General features: G+C 40.0%; 2 protein-coding genes across 8 annotated transcripts; one reads left to right on the top strand and one right to left on the bottom strand.

Moving 5' to 3' along the window:
* Positions 1-52: 52 nt before the first annotated feature.
* On the top strand, positions 53-24,118 carry MYEF2 (myelin expression factor 2). 6 transcript variants are annotated; one of them, XM_048317313.1, is made up of 17 exons: positions 53-313; positions 4,844-5,073; positions 6,283-6,335; positions 7,611-7,618; positions 7,730-7,823; positions 8,688-8,879; positions 9,522-9,675; positions 10,079-10,128; positions 10,207-10,270; positions 10,418-10,519; positions 10,711-10,761; positions 10,863-10,907; positions 11,186-11,284; positions 13,533-13,604; positions 14,838-15,040; positions 15,151-15,202; positions 16,973-24,118. In XM_048317313.1, the coding sequence occupies exons 1-17, from the start codon at positions 111-113 to the stop codon at positions 17,134-17,136; spliced, it is 1,836 nt and encodes a 611-aa protein (XP_048173270.1). In that variant the 5' UTR covers positions 53-110; the 3' UTR covers positions 17,137-24,118. The 6 variants fall into 6 exon arrangements, with proteins under 6 accessions (XP_048173270.1, XP_048173268.1, XP_048173271.1 ...); XM_048317311.1 differs by having other exon boundaries at positions 10,836-10,907; XM_048317314.1 differs by having other exon boundaries at positions 54-313; positions 10,863-10,904.
* Positions 17,805-27,244, bottom strand: SLC24A5 (solute carrier family 24 member 5). Of its 2 annotated transcripts, none has more exons than XM_048317317.1 (9): positions 27,142-27,244; positions 25,775-25,954; positions 24,394-24,477; positions 24,200-24,303; positions 23,782-23,882; positions 22,734-23,017; positions 21,593-21,799; positions 18,727-18,828; positions 17,805-18,183 (listed from the first exon to the last, which is right to left on the bottom strand). In XM_048317317.1, the coding sequence occupies exons 2-9, from the start codon at positions 25,839-25,841 to the stop codon at positions 17,861-17,863; spliced, it is 1,272 nt and encodes a 423-aa protein (XP_048173274.1). In that variant the 5' UTR covers positions 25,842-25,954; positions 27,142-27,244; the 3' UTR covers positions 17,805-17,860. The 2 variants fall into 2 exon arrangements, with proteins under 2 accessions (XP_048173274.1, XP_048173275.1); XM_048317318.1 differs by lacking the exon at positions 27,142-27,244 and adding an exon at positions 26,235-26,297.
* Positions 27,245-27,331: the final 87 nt, after the last annotated feature.

Here is a 27,331-nt window from a genome sequence, read left to right as displayed (position 1 = left end):
CCGGCCTCGAGCGGCGCTCTCGCGAGACTTGGCGCGGCGCGGCGCGGCGAGGCCGAGGCGGTCGGGGCCCGTTTCAAACCGGCGGTCGCGGGGCCGCGGCCCGGCACGAGATGGCGGAGAGCGACAGGGCGGAGGCGGCCGCGCCGCGCCGAGCCGAGGAGGCGGCCGGCCAGGCGCCACAGCCGCCGCCGCAGCAACAGCAGCAGCCGGCGCCGCAACAACAGACGCCGCAACAGCCGCCGCAGGATGAGGAGGCGGCGGCGGTGGCCGCGGCACCCGGGAGCGGCGCGGGCAGCGCTAATGGCGTCAAAATGTGTGTGAGGGCAGGGCCGGGCGGGCGGCGGGGGCAGCGCGGCCGGGGGTGCGGCGGGAGGAGGCGGCCGGACCCCTCCGCCCCCTGGGCTCCTCCCCCGCGGGGACGGGGCACGGCCGGGGCCGGGGCGGCGGGGAGCCCCTCCCGCCGCGGGAGCTCGGGGAGGCCGCGGCCCGGGCGCGGGGCGGGCGGCGCTGCTCGGTCAGCGGCCGCTGAGGGCCGGGCGCTGCGAGGCCGCCCCGCAGGGCAGGGCTGGGCTCCGAGCCCCGGGCTGTGGTACCTGGCGGGCCGGTTCCCACGGGATACTCTTCCAGCAGTGTTCCGCATCGTTTCTGGTGCCGTTTTACGTTTCTGCTGCTGGCCGAAGCGATGTTATTTGTAAAGCTGTTGAACTAGTCTTTGTTTACGTGAGAATGGGAAGACAGCCCTGTAGTAATGTACTTTCTAATCAAACCCCCCTCATGCATGCAACGAAGTTTTCTTGGGAACGGTAACGTTTTCATACACAGAGTATGTAAAATTGTGCCTTGTAGAATAGGTCTAAAAGGAACTTAGTATAAGGGAGCTGGAACTACCAGCTCTCTGGAACAATACCATGAATAACTTTGTGTGCGTGGTTGTTCTTGGTGTCAGGCTTTGAGGGTTGTCACTCCTCACATGAACTAGGTTTTGGCTTCAGATCGTTGGAATTTTCAATATCTCTTCCAATCTCATTCAGATCTTGGAGGGAAAATACGTTTACAGTAGACTTACTGTTGCAGTACATCAAAGCTGTTGATGTCTGTGAAGTTTTGACATGTTCTAAGCAGCCCTGCTCTGATACTGTTGTGTTTAAAAAAATGCATGTGGGATCGACTTCAATATAAAGCTGGAGAAATAAAAATGTACTTCATGCCTTTACTTGATTCCCTGTGACATTTAGTTTAGTTTGCAAGCTTTAAATTTCACTTTACTGTAAAATAGAAGTTGTGGATTTGGTTTTTTTTCCCTAGTCTGGCCCTCAACTTCCAAATTTCACGGATTAAAATTGAATTTTCACAGGAAGATTGTCACCCTTTTGCCCCTTCTAGGTGTATAAATTTTATTGTCTTTGGAGGTTGCTGCTCTTGAAATTAGGTAATTTCTCTGTATCCCTCTTGTCAACAATGTCTTCTTTTCCCTCCAAAACCTCACAAGCAAATGAAAAATCCCAGTTATTCTGCATAGTAGAAGTCACAACTTGAAGTTTGATAGTGATGGGGAGTTCTTGGAACAGCGATACAAAGCTTATTCTTTCATATACAGTTTCTCGTCTTCCACCAAACAGGTGTACAAAAGATTAAGCTGTCAGTGTGTAGATGAAATGTACTACTTTAAAAAAAAGTATTTCATTAACTTGTTTTGCTTAGCACTCATTAAATTGGAGAGAAATCTTGGCCCAGTTTGCACACTTCCTTTAGTTTATTGTATTGGGCAGTGGAACTGTTCAGCACAACAAAGCTAAACTGATCTATGTGCTTTGGAATCACATGCTGTGAACTTCTTCCATTTCTGTCTGCTGATCTTATTATGGACACTTGAGAGGAGTAGAAGTTTGTTTTAAAAAATCAAGTTTTAGGGCTTTCATGTTGATGTATCTTGTGCTTATTATTTTTAGGCTTCTAGTTTTGCATGTGGAAAGCTTGGCTTTTGTCTCCAAAACTTTATGGAAAGCTTTTTTTTTTTTTTCCCGGAAGGTATAATTGGCCTTTCAAATCAATGAGCATACGTACTTTTTTTTTTAAGAACTAATTGTAGATGTCTTTTTTCCAATCCTAGGAATGGTGATGGTCTGTGATTTCAGAGGCAGATACGAATTTCATCAGTGAAATGTGTATCTCATGCAAGAGGTAGAGACTAGAAAGTACTGTAGTTTTTTCCCCATGAAAATTATGGCAGTTCATAATTTCTGAGTCTGTTTTTTCTGTGGTCTGTAGGTGACTAATGTGACAGTGCTTTGAATGTATTATTTGATTGAAACTATTTTTAATATTCAAGGAGGAGGGTAAAAGGATCTGTGCCTCTGGCTTGTTCACTGGCCTATGTTGGTTTTGGCAGATGAGTTTTGCAAGAAGGATTGTTTCTTTAATTAATCCTCTATTTTCAGCAGACTGGCTGTGATTCCCAGACTAAGTGAAATGTCGCTTTGTTTTGCAGATTTAGAAGTTTAAACCAAGCTTGTATCTTCTGTGCTCTCTACTGATCTGTACAGCCAGGTCTTGCAGAGCCTGTGGATTCCATATTTGAGACCTGTCTTGTCCTGTGCACTGCATTGAGCACCAAGGGGCTGTTTCATAATCCTTTAAGTAGGAAAGAGCTTAAAAGGCTGAAGAGAATCCATTGCTCTAATCCTAAAACTTAAGGAAGAACTCAGATTTTTACTGGGAGTCTTGTTGGGCAGGAGTTTTGCATTTCTAAATGGGATTGGATTGGAAGGAACTGATCTGATCTTTGCCTCTTCTCTCTGGCTGCCTCCAGTGCCTGCATTGTTCCCTCCATTTCACTTCGCTACACAGCCATACAAGAATTACGTTGTCACGCAGACAGGATGGTGTGGAGGAGGGATGATGCAGAGGGAAGTTGGAGGATGCTTGAGCCAGATAACGTGTTGTTGACTTGAAATGTTTTAAATTTTACAAATACTTGCCCCGGGGGAGTATCCATGCATTTCCCACTTGCTAATCTTCTCTTAAACCACTTGTAAACACAAGGGCTGTGAAGTTAATACCATATGACTATTTCAAAATTGGGGGAAAAGTCGTGGCAAAAATATGGATGTATTTGAATGTACTCCTCCCTGAAAAGTGCCCAAGCTTGAGTAGATAATACAATTAGCTTCATGAAAAGCTCCTTGCATGTGCTTTTGAGTGCAGGACTGCCACTTACTCACTGTTTTGTTAACTGTGCAGGGAGCTGAAAATTTGTCAGTTAATCAAAATCACTGATTTTGCCATATGTTGTGGTTGTAAAACTGAAATGCCTGTTTTGGCTAATTTTCCACCAGAAACCTTCCAAAGTGTCTAAATGAGACAAAACCTAAGCCTTCTGAAATGTAGGAAATATAGTAAAGATAGTGATGTAATTTAAGAAGGAGGGTTCACAATCACTCACTTCTGTCAGTCCTGTAGGACATAGCCTTCTAATTGTTCTTACTCATGACGCTAATGCTGGCTTTTTAAAATATACGTTTGTGTAAAAGTACTTTTTAAGTTTCTCTTTAGGTAGATAGTGATGTGTCCTTGAAGATACTAAGTAATCTGTTTAGTGGATCACATTTGTGTGGCTTTATTCAGTGGATTCTTTCAGTTCAGCAGTTCTCCTTTTTAGGAGTAACAATTCAGGCACCTCGAGCCTCTGTTAGCATGCTAAATGACCTTGTGATAGTAACAATATCAGGAGCGCTGAAGAGTTATGGATATTTCTTCTAATTCTGTTAAAAGTGTATGGTCTTACTGAAGTTGAGATTTGGGCTGCCTTAAAAGAGAAGCAGCAAATTTTCTTGCATTTTCATCTAAAAAATAAAAAGATTTTAAAAGGATATTTTTGGTGCTGTTGGTGAATTTTTGAAAGACTGAGGATCAGGCATCTGTTTTGTTGGTTTTGGTGGATCATAGCTGGTTACTTAATTAGCCTTAGATTCATAGCATGGCTTAATAAGCTGTTTCCTATGCATTTAGCAAGTTTTCAAATTCTAGTAGTGTTAAACAGTGAAACTGAAAAAGTGTTTGTTGTTCTTCGTTGAATTTTAATTTCTGTCTAAAAGCAGTCTGGCACAAATTGTGAATAAAAGTTGTTTATGGGGTAGATAAAACATAATTTGATATAAAACCTACTGGAATTGATTTGATATATTATTATTCCATTGAGTGAAGCATCCTGAGCTGTTTCAACTCTAAAGCTTAGACTGTTTCTACTCTCACTTCTGTGGTGAATATCCTGTAACTTGGCCAAGTGTGGTGTGAAAATTACCAAAGCACCAAGGCATGGGTGCTATAGCTGATTTTTCACTCATTCTGTTTTGGCATTTGTAGTAGTTTCATAGTACCATCTTTCTGAGTCTTGACAGACAGGATGTGCTGGCACAGGTTGCCCAGAGTTGTGGATGCCCCATTCCTGGAAGTATTAAAAGCTGGATGGAGCCCTGAGTAAGCTGACCTAGTGAAAGGTGTCCCTCCCCATGGCAGGGGGCTTGGAATTAGATGATCTTTATGGTCTTTTCCAACCCAAACCGTTCTAGGATTCTATGATTCTGTGAAATGAAATGTGAATTAGTAAGATGTACTTTCTTTACTTAATATTGTAACATTTTTTTGTTCTCAATAAAACAGTGTATTTTGGAATTGCACTGGTAGCATGAATTTATTTTTCCTAATTTGCAAAAGCAGCATTTGACATCCTGGGAGTTCCAGTAGCATAGGAGATAGTCAGTTATATAGGTAGGAAGTATGATAATCTAATGATCCAACACAAGACTAATAGTGTTTTTGTTTGGATTTTTATTTTTTAATGTAGGGATAATGATGAGACAGCAAAAGAAGGGAAAGCACCTGTGAAAGAGAAGTACGTTGCAAAACCGAAGGCAATCCCTTCTCTTGGAAACAAGAATAGATTCCACCCCTATGCAAAGGAGAAGAATGCAGGCTCTGGAGACAAGAAGGCTGTTAATCGCAATAGAGTTTTTATTAGCAACATCCCATATGACATGAAATGGCAAGCTATTAAAGACCTGATGAGAGAGAAAGGTAACTCGCTCCTTATAATACACTTCGTACAGACACGGAGAGGGCTTAAATGCAACGGAAGTGTCCTTTGAGCCACACAGATTTGATTTGACTCTTTTTGTTTTGGCCTTTACTTGGTACATCTATCTCCCTTCCCCCTCTTTCATCCGAGACAATTGCATTGCAGGGTAGGCTGGGTAAATGAAGTGCTCACAATCTTCTGCCATTCTGGTGTGACAGTAGAGAGTATATGCATGACCTCATGAGTTCTTAAAGAGATTGTGTTTTGTCTAGTTGTAGTTCTTGTAGATTTTTTTTTCTCTAAGGGCTATTGTATTTAAGCAACACATTAAGTGTGTTAACCTGAATAATAAGGGATGTCTTTCAAAAGTTGTTTTGTATTTCTTTGGTGGAATCTGGCTGTGGCATTAACTTGGTCTGCATTGTCACTACTGCCATGACTGTTTGTCTGGAGCTTTGTATTAAAAGCTTGTTACTATTGTTGCAGCTCTGATAGAGAAATCTGACTACCCCAAAAATTTTATATTAAATTTGGGGTAAAATAATGATAATATATGGATTTTGTAAAAAGTTAGTTCTGTGTTTTCCTTGAAAAATTGATTCTTCAAAAGTAATGCAAAGCACACTTGGCTTTTAGGCTGTGAAAAATGCCAGACCCCCCTTCTGTAACTGCTGGTTTATCTGTTGTAAGGTGACGTGACTATTTGATTGGTTTATTTACTGAAACTTCCTACTTTAGAAAGTGAGTCGCTTGCTGTGAAATATTTGATGTGTAAATTTGGTTATTATTGAAGGCAAACTTTTGATTGAAGATATTCAGGTAGAAAGTCACCTTAAAACAGGTGTTGTGAGTAGGATGGTAAATGTAACACTTTTCAGTGAACGTTGACGTTTCATTTGTTAGGTTAAGGGACTGTGTATATCTGAATTTGTTCACCAACTATATCATACTGGCCAAAATATGATCTGTAGTATGAATTAGGTTAAATATAGTTGTTTGTTTTTAGCTTTTGAGAATGTGGCTGCTGCATATTTCTGAAAACTAGCTAAATTATATAGCCATTGACAGGAGGTATGTTGGTCTGGTTTTGATTGTTGGTGAATAATAGGTGATTCTCTGTAGACTTGTGCACAGGGGCACAGTAAAGAAAGATACTGGTGTTTAAATGCATTGTCTCTTGGTATTTTCCCTTTGTATGTCTTATGTAGTTGGTGAGGTTACATACGTGGAGCTGTTTAAGGATGCTGAAGGAAAATCAAGGGTAAGTGCCGTGGGCAACAATCTGCTAGAGGTTTAAAAGTTCCTCAGCAGTTTTATTTTTGTATAATACCTGTACCAGTTATTGGAAAGTAAGTTTCATTTTTACACTGATTTTCATTAAGGTAGCCTTGAGGATTCTGTATTAGAAGTAGTCTGACACCTTCATGCAACTCACACTAGCTGGTTGTAAGGGGCAAAGTACTTCTGTAAATGTTAACAAATGGCATTTACTTAATTCTTCTTTTTAGCCAGCACCTTTGTCTTGGTACAAATCTGTTTCATATAAAGGACGTTCAATAAACCAATCATTTTATTTAAATTTTGTTAGCATAGTATTCTCTTCTTGGGGCCAATAAGTATAAAATGTTAGCTAAGAATATACTGGATGAAGTGCCTGATTTCACAGCTTTGCAGGGTTGGTACTTTTAAACACTGGGTTAATGTATTTACTTTCTTAAAACTAAATGGATGGAGATGGTTGGTAGCCAACAGAGTGCCTGCAATGAGGCACTAATAGTGAAGATTGTTAAAGCTCCTCTGTCTTCTTAATAATAGTCAAAAGTTTGGCCAATAGCAGCTCCAAACCTGCAGTGAGAACGTGAGAAATGCAGGTTTGAGTCTCAACTGAGGTTGTATCAATTGTTGTAAATTACTTTCTTTAATACTTGTTAAAACTAAAGCATGCTGTCAGCTTTGCTATACTTAAAGAAATCCTCAACTCTTTGCTTTATTAGAAGGATTCTGGTGCAGTCAATAAGGTTATTTTCTTATAAGGTAATTTCTCAATTATGCTGTAGTACTGAAGAGGTATGCAGACTGCTTGTTCATTGTACTGGTGTACTTGATGTAGGTAGATGTGAATTTTGTAGTTAGTGGACAGCTTTTAATGACATGATGAGTGTCTTGATTGGTTTTTGGTTATGTTTTGGGGTCATATTCTTTCCACCCTTTCCCTCCCACCTCCTCTTCCCAATTGTCCTTACATGGATCTGTGTGGCATTTTTCCAATTCTGGTTTGACTCAAAGAGTGTAAGAGACAGTGTATTCTCTTGCATTTGAAAGGTATGTATGTTAAGAAAGTAGGAGAAATTCAGATTGGCTACCACTAAAGAGCATGTACTATGGATTTTGAAGCTGAAAATAACTTGTATAGTTACTTAACAGTGAGCTGGGATCTTTAACTGGAATCTTCATTGCTCTATCATATGTGCTGACTGACTTCTTGTTTTTTTGCTTGTTTTCTCTTTACATATGATGACAAATCTCGTGGATATAGGGTTGTGGGTAAGTTTCTTTTTTTATGTGTGTAGAAGCACACTGCTATCCAAACATTCTATTAGTTTTGGCATTTTAAACTTTATTTTAATACTCTAAATGTTTTGGTCTCTTTCTAAGTGTGGTTGAATTCAAAGATGAAGAATTTGTTAAGAAGGCATTAGACACTATGAACAAATATGATCTTAGTGGAAGACCCCTGAATATTAAAGAGGTATGTTCATTGCTGCTGTTTTGAATTTGAAATAGTGAAGATACTAAAGCTGCTGAGATGACCATGCAGTGTTCTGAGAATCTTAGATGTGTAATTTCCAATTTCATTTTTTGTGAAATTTTTATAATGTGCTGAACTGCCTGTTGGGTTGCAGAAGGTTGGATTTTATGCTAAGTAAACTGACAAAAAGCGTGTCCTAAAGTCAAAATAATCGAATGATGTTTTTTGTTAAAACAACTTCATATTCTTACCTTAGCATCATCAGGTCTTTTCCAAACTAAGTAATTCTATGTTTACATTGCTTACCTGCTTCAAAATATGACACAGAACGGGCTAATTATTAAACCAGTACAAATGTGCAAAAATGGGGCTGGAAATAGAGAAGTTGTGCTGTCTGGGAAGTGAAATAATGTCAGCATTTCTACTGTAGTGCTGTAGTATATGATGGTGTCTGATGCAGTTCTTGTCCTGTTACAATTTTAATAATGGTATTAATAAATAATACAAAACCACCACCTAATTAAATTAATTCAATTCTTGGAGGAAAGTGCTAGACTGACAGTCCTTTAGCTTGAAATCTTTTCTACTTGTCCATAGGCTAGGTACAGCATGTGAAGTGGCAGTGCACGCTTCCTCAACAAGTGCTTTGCCAATATGCCTCAACCCTCATCTGAAAGGACCCACCTCTAGAGGTGAGGCAATAAGGTCTCCATGCTAATTCAGTTCTTGATCCCTCTGACATGGACAAGCATATTTATTAGTTGATAATTTTGATGGGTTTGTGCAGAATTTCAAGTAGTACCATTTTGTTTGTTGCCAGTCCTGTTGTTGATCGTTAAGTGGCTTTATTTGTGCCCTTCTCAGGATCCTGAAGGGGAACATGCTCGGAGGGCACTCCAGCGGGGAGGAGGACAGTTCCCAGGAGGACATGGACCTGATGCAGCACCTGGAATGATGAATTTACCACCTTCTATTCTCAATAACCCCAACATTCCTCCTGAGGTTATCAGTAATTTGCAAGCAGGCAGGCTTGGATCCACAATTTTTGTTGCCAATGTAAGCTTAAAACTGTATGTTATAACCTTAATGTTTGATCTTTCTAAGACATCTTTTACCTGTGTAGTTCAGTTTTAATATAAAGAGGAGACTGGAAATTAGTTCACAATTAGTATATCCAATTGAAAATGTTGGACATGTGTTCAGATTTTGGACATGGAAAGATACATTAAACTCTCGAGACTGACATGCCCTTTTAATTACTGCACAGTCATTTGTTGATTCAAAAATATTTTATACATCTTTTCACTATCTATTTACAACTGCATTTCTTTTTTATTAAATATATTCTTTAGTTTATCTTGCTGGTTACTTTAGGCTAACATAATAAAGTTTCAACAGATATAATGGTTTGAGTTCTTTATTAGCACAAAAAGCTACTGTATTTATATGAGGTCTCGTGGAAGTACAGCTGCCTTTCTCAATGCTAGTATGTTAATTAAAGTAAAATACATGTACATAGAATAAATAGTTGACTTTTTGGACTGTGATGCAGTGTGTGTATATTACAAAATCTCAACTATTTACAATTATCAAGCATTTCGTCAATGAAAAGTTAACAGCAATGCAGAAAATCTCTTCCAAATGTAATGGCAGAACAGAGATGTGCACTGAAATCTCTGATGTATTTCTGTGTTTAAGCTTGACTTCAAAGTTGGCTGGAAGAAACTGAAGGAGGTATTCAGCTTTGCTGGAACTGTGAAGCGTGCAGACATCAAAGAAGATAAAGATGGCAAGAGTCGAGGAATGGGAACAGTTACCTTTGAACAAGCAATTGAAGCTGTTCAAGCAATATGTATCCTTGGTTTTGAAAAATAATTGATCAAATATTGATTAGTCTTTAATGGTTCTGACAGCGTAGTTTTGCAAATGGTGCTTATTTGCCTTGTAGCTACCATATAGGGACTAGAGTGGAATAGTGTGCAGATTACATTTGTAATGACTGAATTTACTACTAAATTCTAAACGTTCCTGATGATGTTGAACAGAATTAAAATATCTGGGAGTGTGACAGTTGTGAAACTAATGTACCTAACAGCTTGTATTGCATCTTCTGGCCCTTGAATTGGGTTTCTAAAGATAAGATAGGGAAAGATAAGACTCACAGTAATTGTACAGAAATAAAATAAGTTATTAGATCGATTCTTCATAAGTAGTTAAATTGCCTTCGTAAGATTCCTTGACTTGCATTTCTTCAGCTATGTTCAATGGGCAATTCCTGTTTGATAGACCCATGCATGTAAAAATGGTAAGGTGCTTTCATTTCTTTATATGTCTCTGCAAAACCTTGACAGGATCATAGCATAATATCCTTGTTTTTTATCAGGATGACAAATCAGTTCCTCATGAAGACTTCCGTGTTGTGGACAGCAAAAGCGCACAATTACCTCGTGAGTGCACGCTCGATTTTCTACTCCTTGCACTTAATATATGGTGATCCATGTTTTGGCACAATTTAGTAGTACTTTGCTTACTGTGGTCTCTATGATACAGAGGAGAGTCTCTCTTCTGATCATACTTCTTTTTTTGTTTTTGAGGTGGTCTTGGTGGCATTGGTATGGGACTTGGACCAGGTGGACAGCCCATCAGTGCAACACAGCTGAGCATGGGTGGCGGAATGGGGAGCATGGGTCCAGGAGGTGAATCCATGTTCTTCATTTTTAAGTTGTACAGAGCTATAAGTTTACAATTGTCATGTCTGTATTTGGAAGAATGACAGACTTTTGACAAAGCATGCATTGTATAGTGTGCTTTTGAGATTTTAATTGTGTCTGAATTTTTAAAAATCCATTAGGATGTACTAAGTGTTGTTTATCTTTTTGATTTAAAGGTATGGGAATAGACGGCCCAGGATTTGGTGGAATGAGTAGAATGGGAGGCGGTACGTGCAATGAAGTTTTTTGCATTAAGTATTTCTTTAATACTGTATAGAAAACGCTTTTCCTTATTTTATAGGACTTCCTGGCTTTCGTGGAATGGAAGGAATGCCTAACATGGGAGGATTTGGAGTCAACCGAATGGGAGGTAGTTGAACGCCGTTCCTGTACACTTACTAGTTTGCTAATATTTATTTATTAAAAGCTCTCCGTTTAGGGGTTGGTAATATAGATGAGTTCAAAGGAGGTAGTTGCGTGAGTGGAGGTCTAGGAACTGGGAGGAGCGTTGAGTGTGTAATAGGTGTCTGTGACTTGTGTGTTAGACTCACTTCTATTTAAACAAGCAGCTGTGAAACAAGTGTTGTAGGAGCATCAACTTAGAGAAGTAAATGACAGAATATTCCTGGGTTTTTGCTTTGTTCTCTACAGAAATGTTCCGTGGTGGAATGGGAGCAAACATGGAAAGAGAATTTGGTCGTGGTGACATGGCATTGAACCGTGGTTTTGGAGAGTCTTTTGGAAGGATGGGTATGGTAACTGTTAAATTATCTGTGACATAGTATTGGAAGAGTTTTGCTAGAAGAAGAGGAAACCTGGTTTCATTTGGTCATCTTCTTCTGTCCCTTCTTCCCCAGTCATTACTGTAAGGATGTCATCTGAGTGTTCATTACAGCCACCGCTTAAGGCAGAGGTTCAGGTGTGGAGGTAAAATAGAAACGGAATAACTATTTGAGGAAAGCATTTACCTTCATACTGTTTAATTTGTGGGGTATTAAATCTTTGGGATGTTGAATATATGTTTCTGATAATCCTGAACAAGCTGTCCATGTACAGCCTTTGTAACTTCCATGAGCCCGTTTCGCAAATGCATGCTGTAGTATTGTTTTTACTGCAAATCAGGTAGCATTGGACAGGAGTGCTGAATTTTGGTACCCTCAGTTTTCGTCCTGCCTTCTGAGCTCATACAGTTCAGAGTGGTATTTGTTGGCCTCTTCTGTGGCTGAGCCAGCATTATTTTGTTTATAGGTGATGTCTTGTTGACAGTGGGGTGCCCTCGAATGAGTTACTCTTCTATCTTCAGAGGCGTGGAAGTGCTCAATAGTAGAGCCTTCTTGCGCTTTGTTACTATGCTGTTACCTGGATGAATCAGAATCATTTCAGTTGGAAAAGATCACCAAATCCAGCCTTTAACCCAACACTGCCAAGTCCACCAGTAAACCAGGTCACCAAGAGCCACATGTACACATCTTAAATCCCTTCAGAGATGGTGACTCCACCACTTCATTGGTCAGCCTGTTTGTATGATTGACAACTCTTTCTGTGAAGCAGTTTTTCCTAATATCCAATCTAAACCTCCCTGGTTTAACTTGAGGCTATTTCGTCTTGTTCTACGGCTTGTTACTTGGCAGAAGGGACTGACCCCCAACGTCTCTGCAACCTCCTTTCAGGTAGTTACAGAGAGCAGAAAGGTGTCCTCCCTGAGTCTCCTTTTCTCCAGGTTGAACACCCCAGCTCCCTCAGCCATTCCTCATGAGGCTTGTACTCTAGAGCCTTGGTCAGCTTTGTTGCCCTTTTCTGGACACACTCCAGCACCTCGATGTCTTTCTTGTTGTAAGGGGCCCAAAACTGAACACGAAATGCACTATAGGAAATGGCTTTTCTTCCTCCTCCCTTTTTCTTGTACTTCTCCGTTCCCTTAATTCACCTCCTTGCAAGAGAAGAAGAACTAAGAGCATAAAGGTCATCTGGGCTAAAAGTTGATTGGTTTCTTTTTTTAAAAATTTTATTAGTTGAGGCAAGTCATAGCAAAGAGTAACTGTTCTGTGCTTCTCTTCAATACTGATAATTGTATGGAAGAGGTAAGAACGTAGTAAGCTTGTCCTTTGAACTAGTCTTAATGCCTTGGAATGAATGTCTTAGAAATCAAGCGTATGCTTTCACTCTGGATACTTGCATAAACATCTGTTTCCTGAATGAAAATGCAAGGCTACTTCAGTGATAAATGTTTCTGCAAGCAGTAGGCTTTTGAGTGTTCTGGTTACATGTTGGTTTTGAAATGTATGAACATGGCCACTGTGAGACTGTTGTGGGTGTCTTTCATTCAGTAGATCCAGCAAGCTTCAATTTACAATCTGTCAGTGATCTTACCATTTGAATAGTGTCCTGAGAACTAAGCTTAGAGATTCCCTGCTTAACCTTAAATAATGGAAGGAAATTGTAGGGACTTTTAATTGCTACTGTGTTTGATCAGGGAAGGCCCTAATGTACTCCTGTTACAATATTTAGGTTAATGGTATCTTAAAAAGAAATACTGTGAAGGCATTTGGTTTTAGTAACCTTGAAATCAAGGAAGGTGTCTTTGATTGGGCTATAGTAGCAGAGTGAAATTGAGGATGTTTGATTTACAGCAGAATTGTTGACTTTTTATACTATATAGTTCATATAAGACAAAGTCTTGAGTTTTGAGGTTGTTCTTCCCGACGTGGGAAATGGCTCATTTAGTTTTACCATGTTTGTGCTACTGGCAGACTGTCAGAGGGGAGAAAAGCTAGAAAGAAATCAGAGTAGCTTAAATCCCATAGTAGAAAAGGAGGAACTGATTTTACTTACTAGATGTTCCTATTTAGTTTGTATAATAAAGGCACACATTAAAGTGCCCTATATAAAAGTATTTCCAGGTAATGTTGAGATCAGTGCACTTCATTAGTGTGTGCTTTGTTTTTTTCATTAACTGGTGGTTTCAGTGTATGTCACTTCATTATTTTTCTCTGTTTAGGTGGTGCAATGATTGGTGTTTTTGCAGGAGGAATGGGAGCACCTAGCATGGGCCCAGTAAGATCTGGAATGAGTAGGTTAACTTGTTTCAATAGAACATAAATGCATAGGCAATGTAACAATATGGTGTACACCTACTTGTATCAGAGGGACTTGCTGTAGTGTAGTGTCTTGCCGTTGATGGAAGTAGAACTCTGTTGCATGTGACAAGTCTAACAGTTTTCAAAGCTGTTTTGTCGAGGGAAAAGTTCAGAGGAAAACTAGCTAATACTGTCTTTCCCTTCATCTTAGATTTGGAATGGTTTCAACTTCTAGTTTGGAGGGAGAAGTGATTAAAGTAAACTTGTGTTTCAGAAAAAAGACAGGCAGAGATATTTGAGTAAACTTCATGAACGTGAACCTCAGTAATCTGTCATCATTGAAGTAAAAATCAGCTTTGAATTTCAGATTATCACCCAGTTTAATTTTGTGCAAAGCTCTAATACTGAATTTGTGTTGCAGCAATTGTCTGAGTTCTCAGGCTAGGGCAGATGAGAAGCTAAAATCTTGCTAGTGCCAATCTTAAAAGCCATAAGGCTTAAAGAGAGGGTCCTTCATGAATGATCTTGATAGTTTTACTGTACAATAATTTTTAATTATGAATCCAGAAATATTATAGTATTTGAATGTTATTGCTCTTAGTTATTTATACGAAATAAATTAATGTATTTTATTCCATGTATGTACTTTTTATCTGGGCTTAAACCATGACACATAGGAAAGTTCATGCTCTTTACAGTACTTGCAGTAACTTTTGTTCTCTGCAAAAAAATGCCTTCTCTGGAAGATTTTGTAATTAAGTGTGGGTATTGACTGCATTAAGTAAAGCTGAATGTAAATGCAGGAAGCCAAATAAACAATAGTGTATCTAGTCAAATTACCTGTATCTTAGTATTGCCACAGGTATTTATTTGATCTTTTTGGTACAGGGTATCATATTTTTATTAATTAAACAAGACAGCCTTTAAATCTGAAGTCTTGTGTTCAACATTTTGCTACATTAGATGGTATGACTAATAGCTTGATGCAGTTTGGTTTTACTTTTATTTTAGAACTGACACTCTGTTTCTTGTAATACTTTGTCTTAAAATACTAGCCGTGCTACTCGATAAATCACTGTGCATGTATAAAAGTTATTGTTTATATTACAGCAGTTTTAATAAAGTTACTCTTCTCCTGACACAAAAACTTTATTTTATACCAAATACTTGTGTGTTTATTACTAAAAGGAGATTTTATTTTATCCTTCATTTCTTTCTCTGTGTAGGTGGTGGAATGGGTGGTATGAACAATATGGCTGGAGGAATGGGAATGGATCGGATGGGTTCTGGTTTTGATCGAATGGGACCAGCCATGGGTGGAGGCCTGGACAGGAACATGGACATCGATCGAGGATTTGTGCCTGGCCCGATGGGAAGTGGCATGAGGGAGAGATTAGGCTCTAAAGGCAACCAGATATTTGTGAGAAATGTAAGCAATTAAATACATAGAAACCACAAGCTTATTTTGTGTGTATGTTTGATTATATGCTCTTTTTCTCATTGTAGTATTTTGTTACCCATAATTCTTTTTTATTCTAGCTTCCTTTTGACTTGACCTGGCAGAAGCTGAAGGAGAAATTCAGTCAATGTGGTATGTATATGAACCTTACCCCTGCTCATCTCCATGGACTTCATGTGTTACGTGGTGTTTATTAGATAACAACAGAAGACTGACTCTGAAGAAGAGTCTGGCTAGCTTAATCTTTCTTATTTCACCCAGCTTTCTTGAATTATATAAATAATTTTTAGGCATGACAGAACACAAGACCGAGGTACAGTATGGGCTGTGTTGGCTCTAAGTGCTCCCTTGCTATAAACTTTAACCTATTCCATTAATAAAATTACTCTTTGAAATTTTTCTTTTTTTGACATATTCCCTGGCCAGTAAGAGTATAATAATGTAGTGTTTCTTTTCAGATAAATACGTGCAGGAGCCTGGGTCTGTCCAGGTCATGCATTACTTCCAGAAATGGTGCTGCATTGAATCAGGGTTAGTAATTTTGCCAATGTAGCACTCAGGTTATTTTATACAGGTAGATGATCCTGATTAGCATATTTGCAGGCTGTAATGTTCCCCTTTATCTTAAGAAATAACGGTTTGCTACAAATATTCAATAATTGTTTTTATCTAATTCAGAAAAGTTGGTCTTTTCACAGAAATAAGTAAAAAATAAAGCTTGGGTGTAGAAATACGTGACATGTTTTGAAAATGCATTTTCAGAACAGAGAGCTTTAACTGAATTACAGGATGACTTCTTATTTTGGATAGACAGAAAAGATAAATAATTTAAAACATACTACTGATACATAAGGTAGTCATCATACAGCTGTTTACAGATTTGATATAAATTAGAACTCACAGTTCAACTATGAAAAATTGTAAGGTGTTGATTTTTTTTTGTAGATGGAGGATATAGCACAACAGGTTCTTTCTTTTTTTAAGTCTCAGCCTCCTGGGCAACTTTCAGATAGTTTAGAATTTTTTTCTCATTATCTCTTTGTCAGCTAACAGACATAGTAATTATATTAAATTGCTTTTAAGAATTATAAGCAACAGATTGTGTTCATGTCAGTATCGTAAGGAAATACAAAGACTCCGTCTCCCAGGGTTCGATTTCTTTCAGTGAAAGGCCAGTCTTACATGATATTTTAAAATAAAAGGCTTTGTATTTTAGGGAAAAGTTTTTTGTTCCTGGTGACATTCTGGGGCTCAGGAGGGGTGTGCTACAACATACCATAAGCAAAAACTCATTAGCTTCAGGGAACTGAACATTCTCAGAGGTAGCAAGACATCTTTATAAGAAGTATTTCCATGTGAGTTGAGTGTCCAGCCTCAAGGCAAATCAGCAGGAATTGAAGAGTGCCTGCTACTTTTCTGCCACTCCCAGCCTGGTAACTGTTGTTTTAAAGGTTTTAATTTTGCTCTGCAGCTTCTTAACAAAATTGTTTGATTGTGACACTTGCTTGGTATCTTTTTGTGATGAATATGGTGGACTGGATTAAGCTACAGTTCAGTTAATCCCTGTCAATATTCCCACTTCTGTCAGTGTCTGTAAATGAAACACGAACCTTTCCCTGAGTCTTATAGGGCACTTTGTTTCAAACTTGAGGTCAAATACAGGCATACTTCATCTTATGCTGATGGCAAGGAAAGATTCGAGATAGCTGATCTGGATTTGGATTCTTTACTGCTGTTTGTGTCACCTTGCCTGAATGAGTGAATGTACCATCAGTCTGAAAGTGCCAATTTCATACGTTCCCCTAGATTATACTTAAAAATGTTTTTTTATTACTTCTGAGTTCTTTAAGTTGTTAGTACACTGAGGACTTGAAATAACTGCTGTTTAACTTATTTATTCAGGTCATGTAATGTTTGCAGAAATAAAAATGGAGAATGGAAAATCAAAGGGCTGTGGAACAGTCAGATTTGACTCACCAGAATCTGCTGAAAAGGCCTGTAGGATAATGAACGGCATAAAAATCAGTGGCAGAGAAATTGATGTCCGCTTGGATCGCAATGCATAATTTAAAACTGTGTGTTCAGGAACATTCCTATGTCTGTTTAGCTTCTCTATCTTAGTAAGTCATTTTTAGTAACATTGTATGCTTACAAAAGCTGTAAAAAGGAACTTTTAAATCCCACCAGCCTTTAACAGTATAGTGTTTAATATACTGTGGTACTTGTTAACTGAATCTTACTATGTTTGGTTTTTAAAGACAATTTGCCTGATTTTTGTTGTTTTTTTAGAGGCACTGAGCACCTGCAGGTCCCTATAGACTGTGGATGCTTTGGATGCTCAGTGCCTTTGGAAAATTAGGCCAAGTGTCTCTAGTCATTCAGTTTAAATGAATGGTTATACTGTTTTTAATAAAATAAGCCATTTTCTCTGTTAATCTCCAGATTGCATAGTGGGATTTATTTAGTGTTTTCTGATTTTTATTTTTCCCCTCCAGTGTGTATCAACCGTGTAATGTAAAAAGTAGATGTCTTTTTCAGAATTTCGGTTTTATATGTGTGTTGTAGTCATACTGTAATTCTTGACTCTAAAAGAAAGGGCTCCAATTAGGCTGTGATGTTTTTGTTCTACTTAATATTACTTTAATGACATGACTTAGTTCTGTATATAAGATTTAGAGCCCAATGGGAGTTTGGAGTTGTTTTTTTTTAAAATTTTATTTTGACTAAATGAAGAAACTGATCTTTTTCTCCTGCTTTTATTTTTTTCATCAGCATAATCACTGATTAAAGCTAGTTACCACAGACCCTTGTAGGATTGTTTCCTATGATGCCAAGTTCATATAAAATTGATAATACAGTAAATACTAAGTACAGGACAAGACAAATTGTTCCCAATCTTTTATCTATTTTCCAGCCATTCAGGTGAACTGCCAGAAAAATAAAAACAACAGAACAGATAAGAGAAATGGCTGTGTATGTCAGACCATTGCTGTTCACTTCTATGGGTCCTGATGTATTTATGAAGGCAGATTTTATAAACCAGGGTATTCCCAAACAGAGCATGTCAAATACATTGGATCCTACAATGTTAGACATAGCCATATCTCCATTTCCTGTAAAAGAAGAAATACAAATAAGTTGGCTTAATTGTATCACATGAAATTGCCAAACTGTTTTGGAGGAACAGACTGCCAGCCCTCAGTTTCTCACAGAGCACCCCTTTCAGATTTTGCATCAAAAGAACCATAGTCATGATTCAACAGAACATGGTTTTGGGTACCAACCATAAAAAGTCTCCCTAAATCACCAGCATCTGCACAGTTGCACTTAAAATTAAGCTAGACAGGCTACTATAAAGTCCAGTTATGTTTAAAATACCGAGACCTACAGTTGTGTTCTGCAGTAAAACTGTAATACTTGATCAACAACAAATAAACCAACGTAGAATACTTCTCTGAGATACTCTGAGAAGTTTTTAAATGTCTGAGCCACAGCTTTTTCAGGTAAGCTGTTTATTTATTTTTAGTAAACTTAAGCTCTAGAATCTGGAGCCCAAATTTTGAGGTTACTCCTTGAATTTATCAAAATAGAATTTTCTTTTCCTAGTACCTTTTAAACACATCCATTGGCATGAACCTAAGTACTAAAATCTTTACCTTTTCGAGCCACCAGCACACTTGCAACTGTATCTGGTACGCTTGTTCCTGCTGCGAGTAATGTGAGACCCATTACTGACTCTGGGATTCCCAGTGTTTCACCTGCAGTTGAGAAAAAACAGTAGAAAATGCAAGTGTGGTTTTAGTTAGGTTTTATCCAGAGAAAGTGCTTTGGACTTTGTTTGCTGGAGAAAGAATCAGTAATCATACAGTAATTTCGAATGGAATGTGTCAGCTAACTTGACTACATGTGAGGTGACTGAACCACAAAGCAGTTAAAGAGTAACAACAAAGAAATATCCTTTGTTTGTTCTTCAAGTCTCCAGTGGTCAAGACAATAGCAATTTTGATTTTTTTCTTACAGATAAATAGAAGTTTAAATATGTAACAAATTACTACTCTTCCCCCCCCCCCAACTTCTAGAAAATACTGTAGTCTTTCTTAAGGTTGTGGGCATCTCCTTGTTAGTGTTCTAAAGTCTCATGAAGCAATAACTCTTAAAATTACCCTCTTCAATCCCCTCAGGGGCAGGGGAAAAAGCACATTAATTTTCTTGGGCAGGACAGTCATTAAGATATTATGAGAATACTGTCTCAATTACATGCCTTTACCATTTCACTCCAACTAGAAAGTGACTTGGAAGAATCAATGTGCAGAAATTTTTATATGACTTGTAAGTACAAGTAACCCCTTAGAAGTGTGAGTTCCTTTAGGTAAATACTCATTTAAATTAAAAAAAGTTTTAAACTGTTATTAGAAGGGCAGCTTATTTTTCCCTACTCTCTATTTTTCTTAGCCCCAAATGTCCTGTAACCATAATAATTTCTAACTTAAAAGACAGGGATTCTTCAAAACCGTTTTAGCAGTTGTACCATTCAGAAGCATCAGTATACTGAAGTATTTGATACCTCTAGTCAAGGTATGAATTAATTAATTTTTCTTAAAACTTTTTTGTTCACTAAAAAGTATCTTAGATTTCAGCAATAAAAAATATTGACTTCTTATTTGAAATATTTTGACACATTTAATAAGAGCAATTTTATTTAAATAAGAGGCAGTACTCTAAGCTAGGTCAGCAGTGCTTGTCTATTACTTACCAGCTTAGTCTAGAGCAGCCCAGTAAATTTATGTTTGAAACTGTTTGTTGGTTTCAGAGGGACTAACATGATCCTGTTGCAGAATTTGTACTCCCTTTATCCTTCCATCACTCCTAATAGATTTGTAGGATGAGGGACCAACAAATCAGCTTTTATAAACCATTCAGGCTGGAAAATAATGGTTCAAACCAAGGTGAAATATGAATGAACCAGCCTTATGTACCCAACATTAGTTTCTAGCCCTCTGAAGGTTATAAGACAGAATGTAAACTCAGGAGAATCTAATTTTTCTTTTTATTAGATAGATTTATCTTCTATTTAATGTGTAGGGGTTTATTTTTTTTCTGGCAACTGACCATAAAGACAGAATAGTCTTATTTTTCTAGGCTTTAGTTAATTTTGTGTATCAGTAGCAATGTGTTGCTATAAGTAGTCAAATTTTTTTGAAAAAAAAGAAAGGTGTACTGAGTTAGGTTTTGTTCTTGACCATCCCAGTGTAGTCCCCAGCTATGATACCTTTGTGACATTCTGGTAGGCTGATTATGCAATGATAGAACCTTTGAGTCAACCTTCATGAGAGCCTGGACTTGAATATAATGTGTGTGTAACTTGTAGTGTTTTAACATGTTAATAGAATATAATTTACCTAGGAGTAGTGGGCCAAAGACCCCAGCACTACCTGTGATGACTCTTGAAAGTGAACTAATACACTCTCTGAATCTCCACCATACCTTCTTTCCTAAGAATTAATGCTTTGTCTTGTAGAACAGCAATAATGTTGACTTGAATCCTGTTTCAAAGGCTTCTAGCATCCAGACAGTGAACCCTTGCTCTTTAGGTGCAAGTGGAAAATTATTTGACCAAGGGGTTAACATGGTGGGTATAATATCCAGCGATCTACTAGTAATTTCTCAAAGGTTCACCACATGTGTAGGTCTGTTTCTGCACTGAACAAGGAGTTATTCATGTCTGAACTAGTAGAATGCTTGAGTAGGATTAGTAAGCTATAATGTGAAAATGGCAAGCTTTGAAAAATTTCTGTAGAGTTTTAGTTTTGTTTTCTGCTTGTTCTTAAAATGGAAAACTGGATGTCTTTCAAGCTGACTGGAGGAACAATGAAGTGAGGAGCACTTTAATACCTCGAAGTACTTTTAGGAGAAGGCTTTTACAAACAAGTTATTACCCCTTCTCTCACTTACATGCAGTCCTTTGACTGCTTCACTTTATGATGCAGATTTGTAAGAGGTCTACATATACATACCCCAACAATGTTTAATAAACACATTTGACTCGTTTTTTGGCAGTTTATTTAATGCCAAATCTCTTACTATAACGTTCCTGAAAAACACAGGTGTAGAAATAACATATCCTTTCCAAAAACCTTGACCTCTAATTCCAGTCTTAGTGGATTTCATGTTTGTCAGCCTTCAGCATGACAAGTTTATTGCTGTGTGTTTAATTGTTTTGCTTAATGAAGCAGTTTAATGAAACTCTCTGTTTTTAAAAATAGATTGGGTTTTTTGTAGCTACATAAAGTTCTCATTCATGTGATGGTAAGCAGTGTGAAGCAGCTAAATTCTACAGTGTTCCATTATTGGATAGAAGAGGGTGGCAAACTAAGCAGTCAAACATAAATTTCTGTTTTCTTTGTTACCTTTTTTTACAGCACAGTCTGAGTTGCTAAACTGACTGTTGCTTATGGAAAGGGAAACCTCACAACTTTTTCAGTGATTCTTGACTGGTATAGCAACAACACTTTAGGTACCTACCTGCTATTGTTACCATCCATACAAGAACATAAGTTATTGCAGAAATCCATGCTGCTGAAATTAAAAATGTCACCATGAACCAGTTCCTCCAAAACTGTCTTCTGCAATCTGGTATAGTTAAATAGAGTAGTGTAATAATAGGAAGGGATAACACCCACAAAATTCTCTTCATATCTGCTTCAGGCATGGTGAAGACATTTGGATGATCTGTTGAAGAAAAAGTAACTTTTAAATTGTAGTATTAAGTTTGAATCCATAACATACAGTATATTACTGTCCTCTACTTGTGAGAATACTGAAAAAAGGTGAAAAATACTACTTCCTCAAGTTTCAGCTGTAGTATTACCCTGTATCTACATCTCTCTGGACAAAATTCTGAAATCAAGTTACTTCTGGGGAGACTCTGCTTGTACACAAGAAAACCGTTTTTTCGCAATGAGAATAATCACCAGTAGAATAATCTTCCCAGGAAGTGGTGGATTCCCCAATGCTGGACACTTCTAAGATTCAGCTGAACAGGTGCTGGCCCATCTGGGACCATGCTTTTGCCAGGGAAGGTTGGACCAGATGATCCTTGAGATTCCGTTCCAACCTAGTATTCTATGAGTAAAATGTTCACCAGTAAGAGAGCTTATGTGGATGAAAATGAATTTCTTTATAAAGGTTTACCCATAACATTTACCAAGAGTAAGTACCAACTGCTGTTTTTTGCCTAAGAAGAAACATGACCTGTGGCCACATCACAGCTATCCCTTTACTTCTGATAGCATGCATATTTTGGGCTATGAACCTTCCACTGTCGTAAGAAAACTGTGTATATTAGTACAGTACTGGTGTGGCTTTCAGGTGATAATACATTTTACAAGCAGTGTTGCTGAGAAGTTTCAAAAATACATAGCAAAGACTGAAGTTCTAATACAACACAAATTCTTGCATTCCTCTAGCAGCTAACTTCATATGAAAACCACCACTCTGATTTTGCTGAAGGTTATATTCCAGGTTAGAAAAATGATCTACTTAAATACTAGGCTGGAGTTCTTTTGTGAGCAAAATCTTAATGCTATCTCAGAGTCTGCTCTTGATCAGATTTGATGCAGACAGGCATGTGGAGTGCTAGAGACAGCTGTAATAATACTTATACCTTCAGAGATGTCATCGAGCCCGTGTAAGCTTGTTGAAAGTTGAGAGTAGTCCAGCTCATCTTGAAAAATTCCGCTGTCTGTTCTTGACTGTTGACGAATTAGAGGTCCACTCTCTTCCCTCCAGCCAACCAGTGGCTGCTGCTCTGCATTCTCTTCCACAGCTTTTGTAAAACACGTACAGCAGGGACTGAACTTTTTCATGAGGTATTGGTTGATTTTAATGTCAAAACATAGCACCAGAACATAACACCCATATATTAGTAATAGGGATGCACTTTCATACCTAGAATGAAAAATAAGTTTTATATAACATGTAGTATAAAAGAACCCAATGGTTGGCATAAGGAGAGAGAGAGAAAATTTGCATGAGTAGCAAAAGGAGAACACACAAAAGCATCTATTTGCAATTGTATGGCTAATGTCATGGAAGTTTGTGAGTGTCCCCATGTCTTTCAGCAGTTTGATTAACTCCCCTCCCCTGCAGAATCTTGTCTGTGTATTGTATAGCTGCATGTTTTTCAGGGGATCTTATTGATTGAACGTTTTCCTGATGTTTGCAAAATTGAGTCTTCATGTCCTGCTTAAATTATAAACTTCAAGAGACTTAATGCTGGACCTGACTGTCTTGTTGAGATAACAGGAGTTTCAGTGTTGATGGAAGAGTTAAAACATCAGAAACTCATGATCTCCTTCTGGCAGACAAGTGTTTTTCTGAGCAATGCTGCTATGAAAGGAAAGGCTCAAAAGGAGTAAATGCTGAACACTTAACTGCTATGCCAGAACAGTTGTGATAGAAATTGTGAAGTCTGTACAGACAAACCTATGCAGATCAAACTTCATAAATATGCAGAGTTTGAATGTTTAGGTAATAATCTTTACAAGCATTGTAACTTTTTAAGTTTTTTAAAGCCAACAGGATGTTTATTTCTGTTAGTGAATGGCAGTTCAGGCTACTTGAAGTTTGGGGCTTGGGGATTTTTGTTTGTTTTGAAAAGCAGTCTCACAAATCTCCAGTCAACATGAATTCAACACTACTTGTGCTCTTACCAGTAAATTCTGTTGTCAGATATCATCGCAAGGACCGCTGCTGCACTGATGGTGTAGGCCAGACAGTCTCTGAACAGCGGCCAACAGGATAGCCTCGAAACCTGCAGATCAGTCATGTACTTTTCTTAAACCTCTCTGTAATACTTTCACTAAGTGCTGTAAATGCTGCATCAATATGTTGTTTCTATATTATGTAAAAATTAAAGATTCTTAGGAATGACTTAAGTATGATATTTAACAAGTTAGTGTTTTTAAAAACTTTCATAGCAAGTTATCTTAAAACTGATTACATGCTGGTTTTGCTACTAAATAATAAACTTGGCAGTTGTCATAGTAAGTCTCTCTTGGCTTTTGTTGGCAAACGAGAAAGGATAACTGTTTGGGTCTTGGGAGCAGAACTACCAAAGTTGATACATACCACACTGGAAAACAGCCCACAAGCTGCAGAAATACCAAGAAGATTATATATTGCTGATCCAAGGATGGTGCTGACGCCGATATCTCCCTTTGTCACAAAAGCTCCTGTAAAGGAAAATTACTCTCTGGTATGGTTCTGTTTGGCATACAAAGAAAAGAATTCTAAATTACAAGGAGTCAAAACACATCTCTTACCTAGAAAAGCAGTGACAAGCTCTGGAGCAGAGCTTCCAGCAGCCATAAAAGTTGCTCCAGCAACATCCTGTGAGAGGCCAAGGCCTGAGGATAGAGCAAAAAGAATTGCTTAAAAAAACTGATACTTCAGTAGTCTGTACCCTTTACTTGCATTAGTACATTATCTTAGATACTACTACGGTTTAATAGAATAAACTTTATTTTCATACAGTCAATGCATTTATTTGAGATTCATAAAATAATGAAATTAGCCTTATCTATTGGGCTAGTTTATTTCTAACTTCATTACAGAAATTAGTTTAAATCTCTTGTAAAATCAGCCTTTGTATGCAGGATTTAACTATGTTTCATATGGGTAATAATTGTGGGGAAATTCCATGGACTGTAGTGTGATATTGTTACATGATCCATATCAAGTCTACTGATCTTCCAGGGAAATCTATACTACAGTGTCTTCACATACCAGAAACACTAGTTAAATTCAAATCAGTGCTGTGATCTTAAAAATCAAATTTTCATTTTGTATGGACAGTATAAGAGCCTGTGTCTTGCTTCAGAGAAATGAGATTTTTGTTCTGGCAAGTTGACTCTTCCTGAAATGTGACTCATTCTGTGGCTCAAGTCCTGCACACAAAGAACAGGGATGTATGACTGACCATGGCAAAAGTCTGACAAATGCTTATTTATCATCAATAAACAGAACACCAGCTCTTATGGCAGTGTTTAATCTTACATTTTCTGTAAGTGTTCTGATTTGGAGAGTGTTTTCCAGTTCAGGGATGAGTTTCCCTAGGGAATTTTGTTAATTCTTGGCATTGAAAAGCTAAACTCCCTGCCAAGACCATCTCTTTACTTCAGTGGTCTGCTGAAGCCAGGGGAATTGTTGCAGGTTGGTTGGGTTTCTTAGAACCATAGAATTCCTGTCCCTCCTGTGTCATACCTTTAATAAGTTAGCAGTAGCTCATCCTGATACTTGTTCACTACTTTCAAAGAAAAACTCTAGGAAGAGTTTTGGTTTCTTGTTTTGGTTCCACACACCACCATCCCTCCTTTTTTATTTCTTTAGCAGTTACCTCGACATAATACCATGCAACCCAAACTTAAATTGTCAGTTTAGTTAATATTGAGGATTCTTAAGGATTTTCCTCCAGGCAGAAAAAAGCAAATATTAAATGAATACCTGTGCAGTGTAATCAGAGTAGGTTTTTTTCAATAAAATATTGATAGTGTGTATCAAATTAAATATTGTATGGACACATCCGTGCATGGAAAATGAAACTTGTTTTCTTTCAGAACACTTTTAACTTTGAAGCTTTTTAAAAGAGAATGTTTTATGCCAAACTGCTCAGTTTTACAGGAAAAAGATCAGGATGTCACTTACATTCACTGATGATCTCTAGGGAAGGTAGGAAGTAATCATCGCACACAATGGACACGGCCAGAAACATGTACAGTATAATTATGAAGTAGATAACGATTCCTCCATCCTTCCTCTCCTGCGGCGTGAAAAATCCTTCAGGAAACTCCGATAAAGACGAGAGGACGCAACGCGTCCCATTTTCTGAAAATTAAGTGCAAAAGTGTTACACATCCTGACACCTTTCCCTTCCTCAGGCCGCGGGACGTCCGCGGACTCGAGCTCCGGTGGATTTCCCTCTCTAGCGCAGCGAGGAGCGCTGCAGCGATGCCACCAGAGCCACGCACACCTGCGGCGGGGCAGAGCCGCCCGCGGGACGGGCCGTGCAGCGCTCGAGCCCGGTGCCCTCCCGGGGTCCCCCCGTGCCCTCAGTCCCCTCCCGGGGTCCCCCCGTGCCCTCAGTCCCCTCCCGGGGTCCCCGTACCCGCGGGGCCCCCGGTGCGCTGCGCCCGCGCTCCCCAGGCCGCGAGCGCCGCCAGCAGCACCAGCGCCGCGCGCCGCCGCGCGCCCGCCCGCATCGCCCGGCCCGCGCGAGCGCCTCTGAGCGCGGGCGGCAGCGCTGGGCGCGAGGGTCACGTGGGGCCGCGCCCCCCCCCCACGCCCTCAGGGGCCCGCCCCCGCTCCACCGCCCCCCTCAGGGGCCCGCCCCCGCAGGGCTCCCACCGCCCCCGCAGGGCTCCCGCCGCCCCTCTCAGGGGTCCCACCGCCCCCCTCAGGGGCCCGCCCCCGCAGGGCTCCCACCGCCCCCCTCAGGGCCCGCCCCCGCAGGGCTCCCACCGCCCCCCGCAGGGGTCCCGCCGCCCCCCTCAGGGGTCCCGCCGCCCCCCTCAGGGGTCCCACCGCCCCCGCAGGGCTCCCACCGCCCCCCGCAGGGCTCCTACCGCCCCCCTCAGGGCTCCTACCGCCCCCGCAGGGCTCCCGCCGCCCCCCGCAGGGGTCCCGCCGCCCCCGCAGGGCTCCCGCCGCCCCCGCAGGGCTCCCGCCGCCCCCCTCAGGGGTCCCGCCGCCCCTCGCAGGGCTCCCGCCGCCCCTCGCAGGGCTCCCACCGCCCCCCGCAGGGCTCCCACCGCCCCCGCAGGGCTCCCGCCGCCCCTCGCAGGGCTCCCACCGCCCCCCTCAGGGCTCCCGCCGCCCCCCGCAGGGCTCCCGCCGCCCCCCGCAGGGCTCCCGCCGCCCCCCCTCAGGGGTCCCGCCGCCCCTCGCAGGGTTCCCACCGCCCCCGCAGGGGTCCCGCCGCCCCATTCGAATTCCCCCTCCCTCCTCAAACTCCGCCGCCCCTCTCAGCGGTCCCGCCCGCAGGGAGCCGCGCTCCGGCCCTCGCCCCATCCTGCCTTGTGTGTGGGGGAGAGCGAAGGTTTTGGCCACGGCGAGTTCGATCTTGGTGCAAGGTGCTGAGCGCAATACCCAAGTGCTCTGTGGTGTCTCCGGAGGTAGAAGGTGAATTTAAGCTTACTCCGCAGTACCTTTTTACTGCTGTGACAATTTCTGGTTATTCCCACCGGTTCCCAGGATTCCTGTGGC

This window comes from Corvus hawaiiensis, chromosome 13 (genome assembly GCF_020740725.1).
Source record: "Corvus hawaiiensis isolate bCorHaw1 chromosome 13, bCorHaw1.pri.cur, whole genome shotgun sequence".
In the NCBI taxonomy this organism is placed as follows: Eukaryota; Metazoa; Chordata; class Aves; order Passeriformes; family Corvidae; genus Corvus; species Corvus hawaiiensis.
This window is presented reverse-complemented; position numbering and strand designations above follow the sequence as displayed.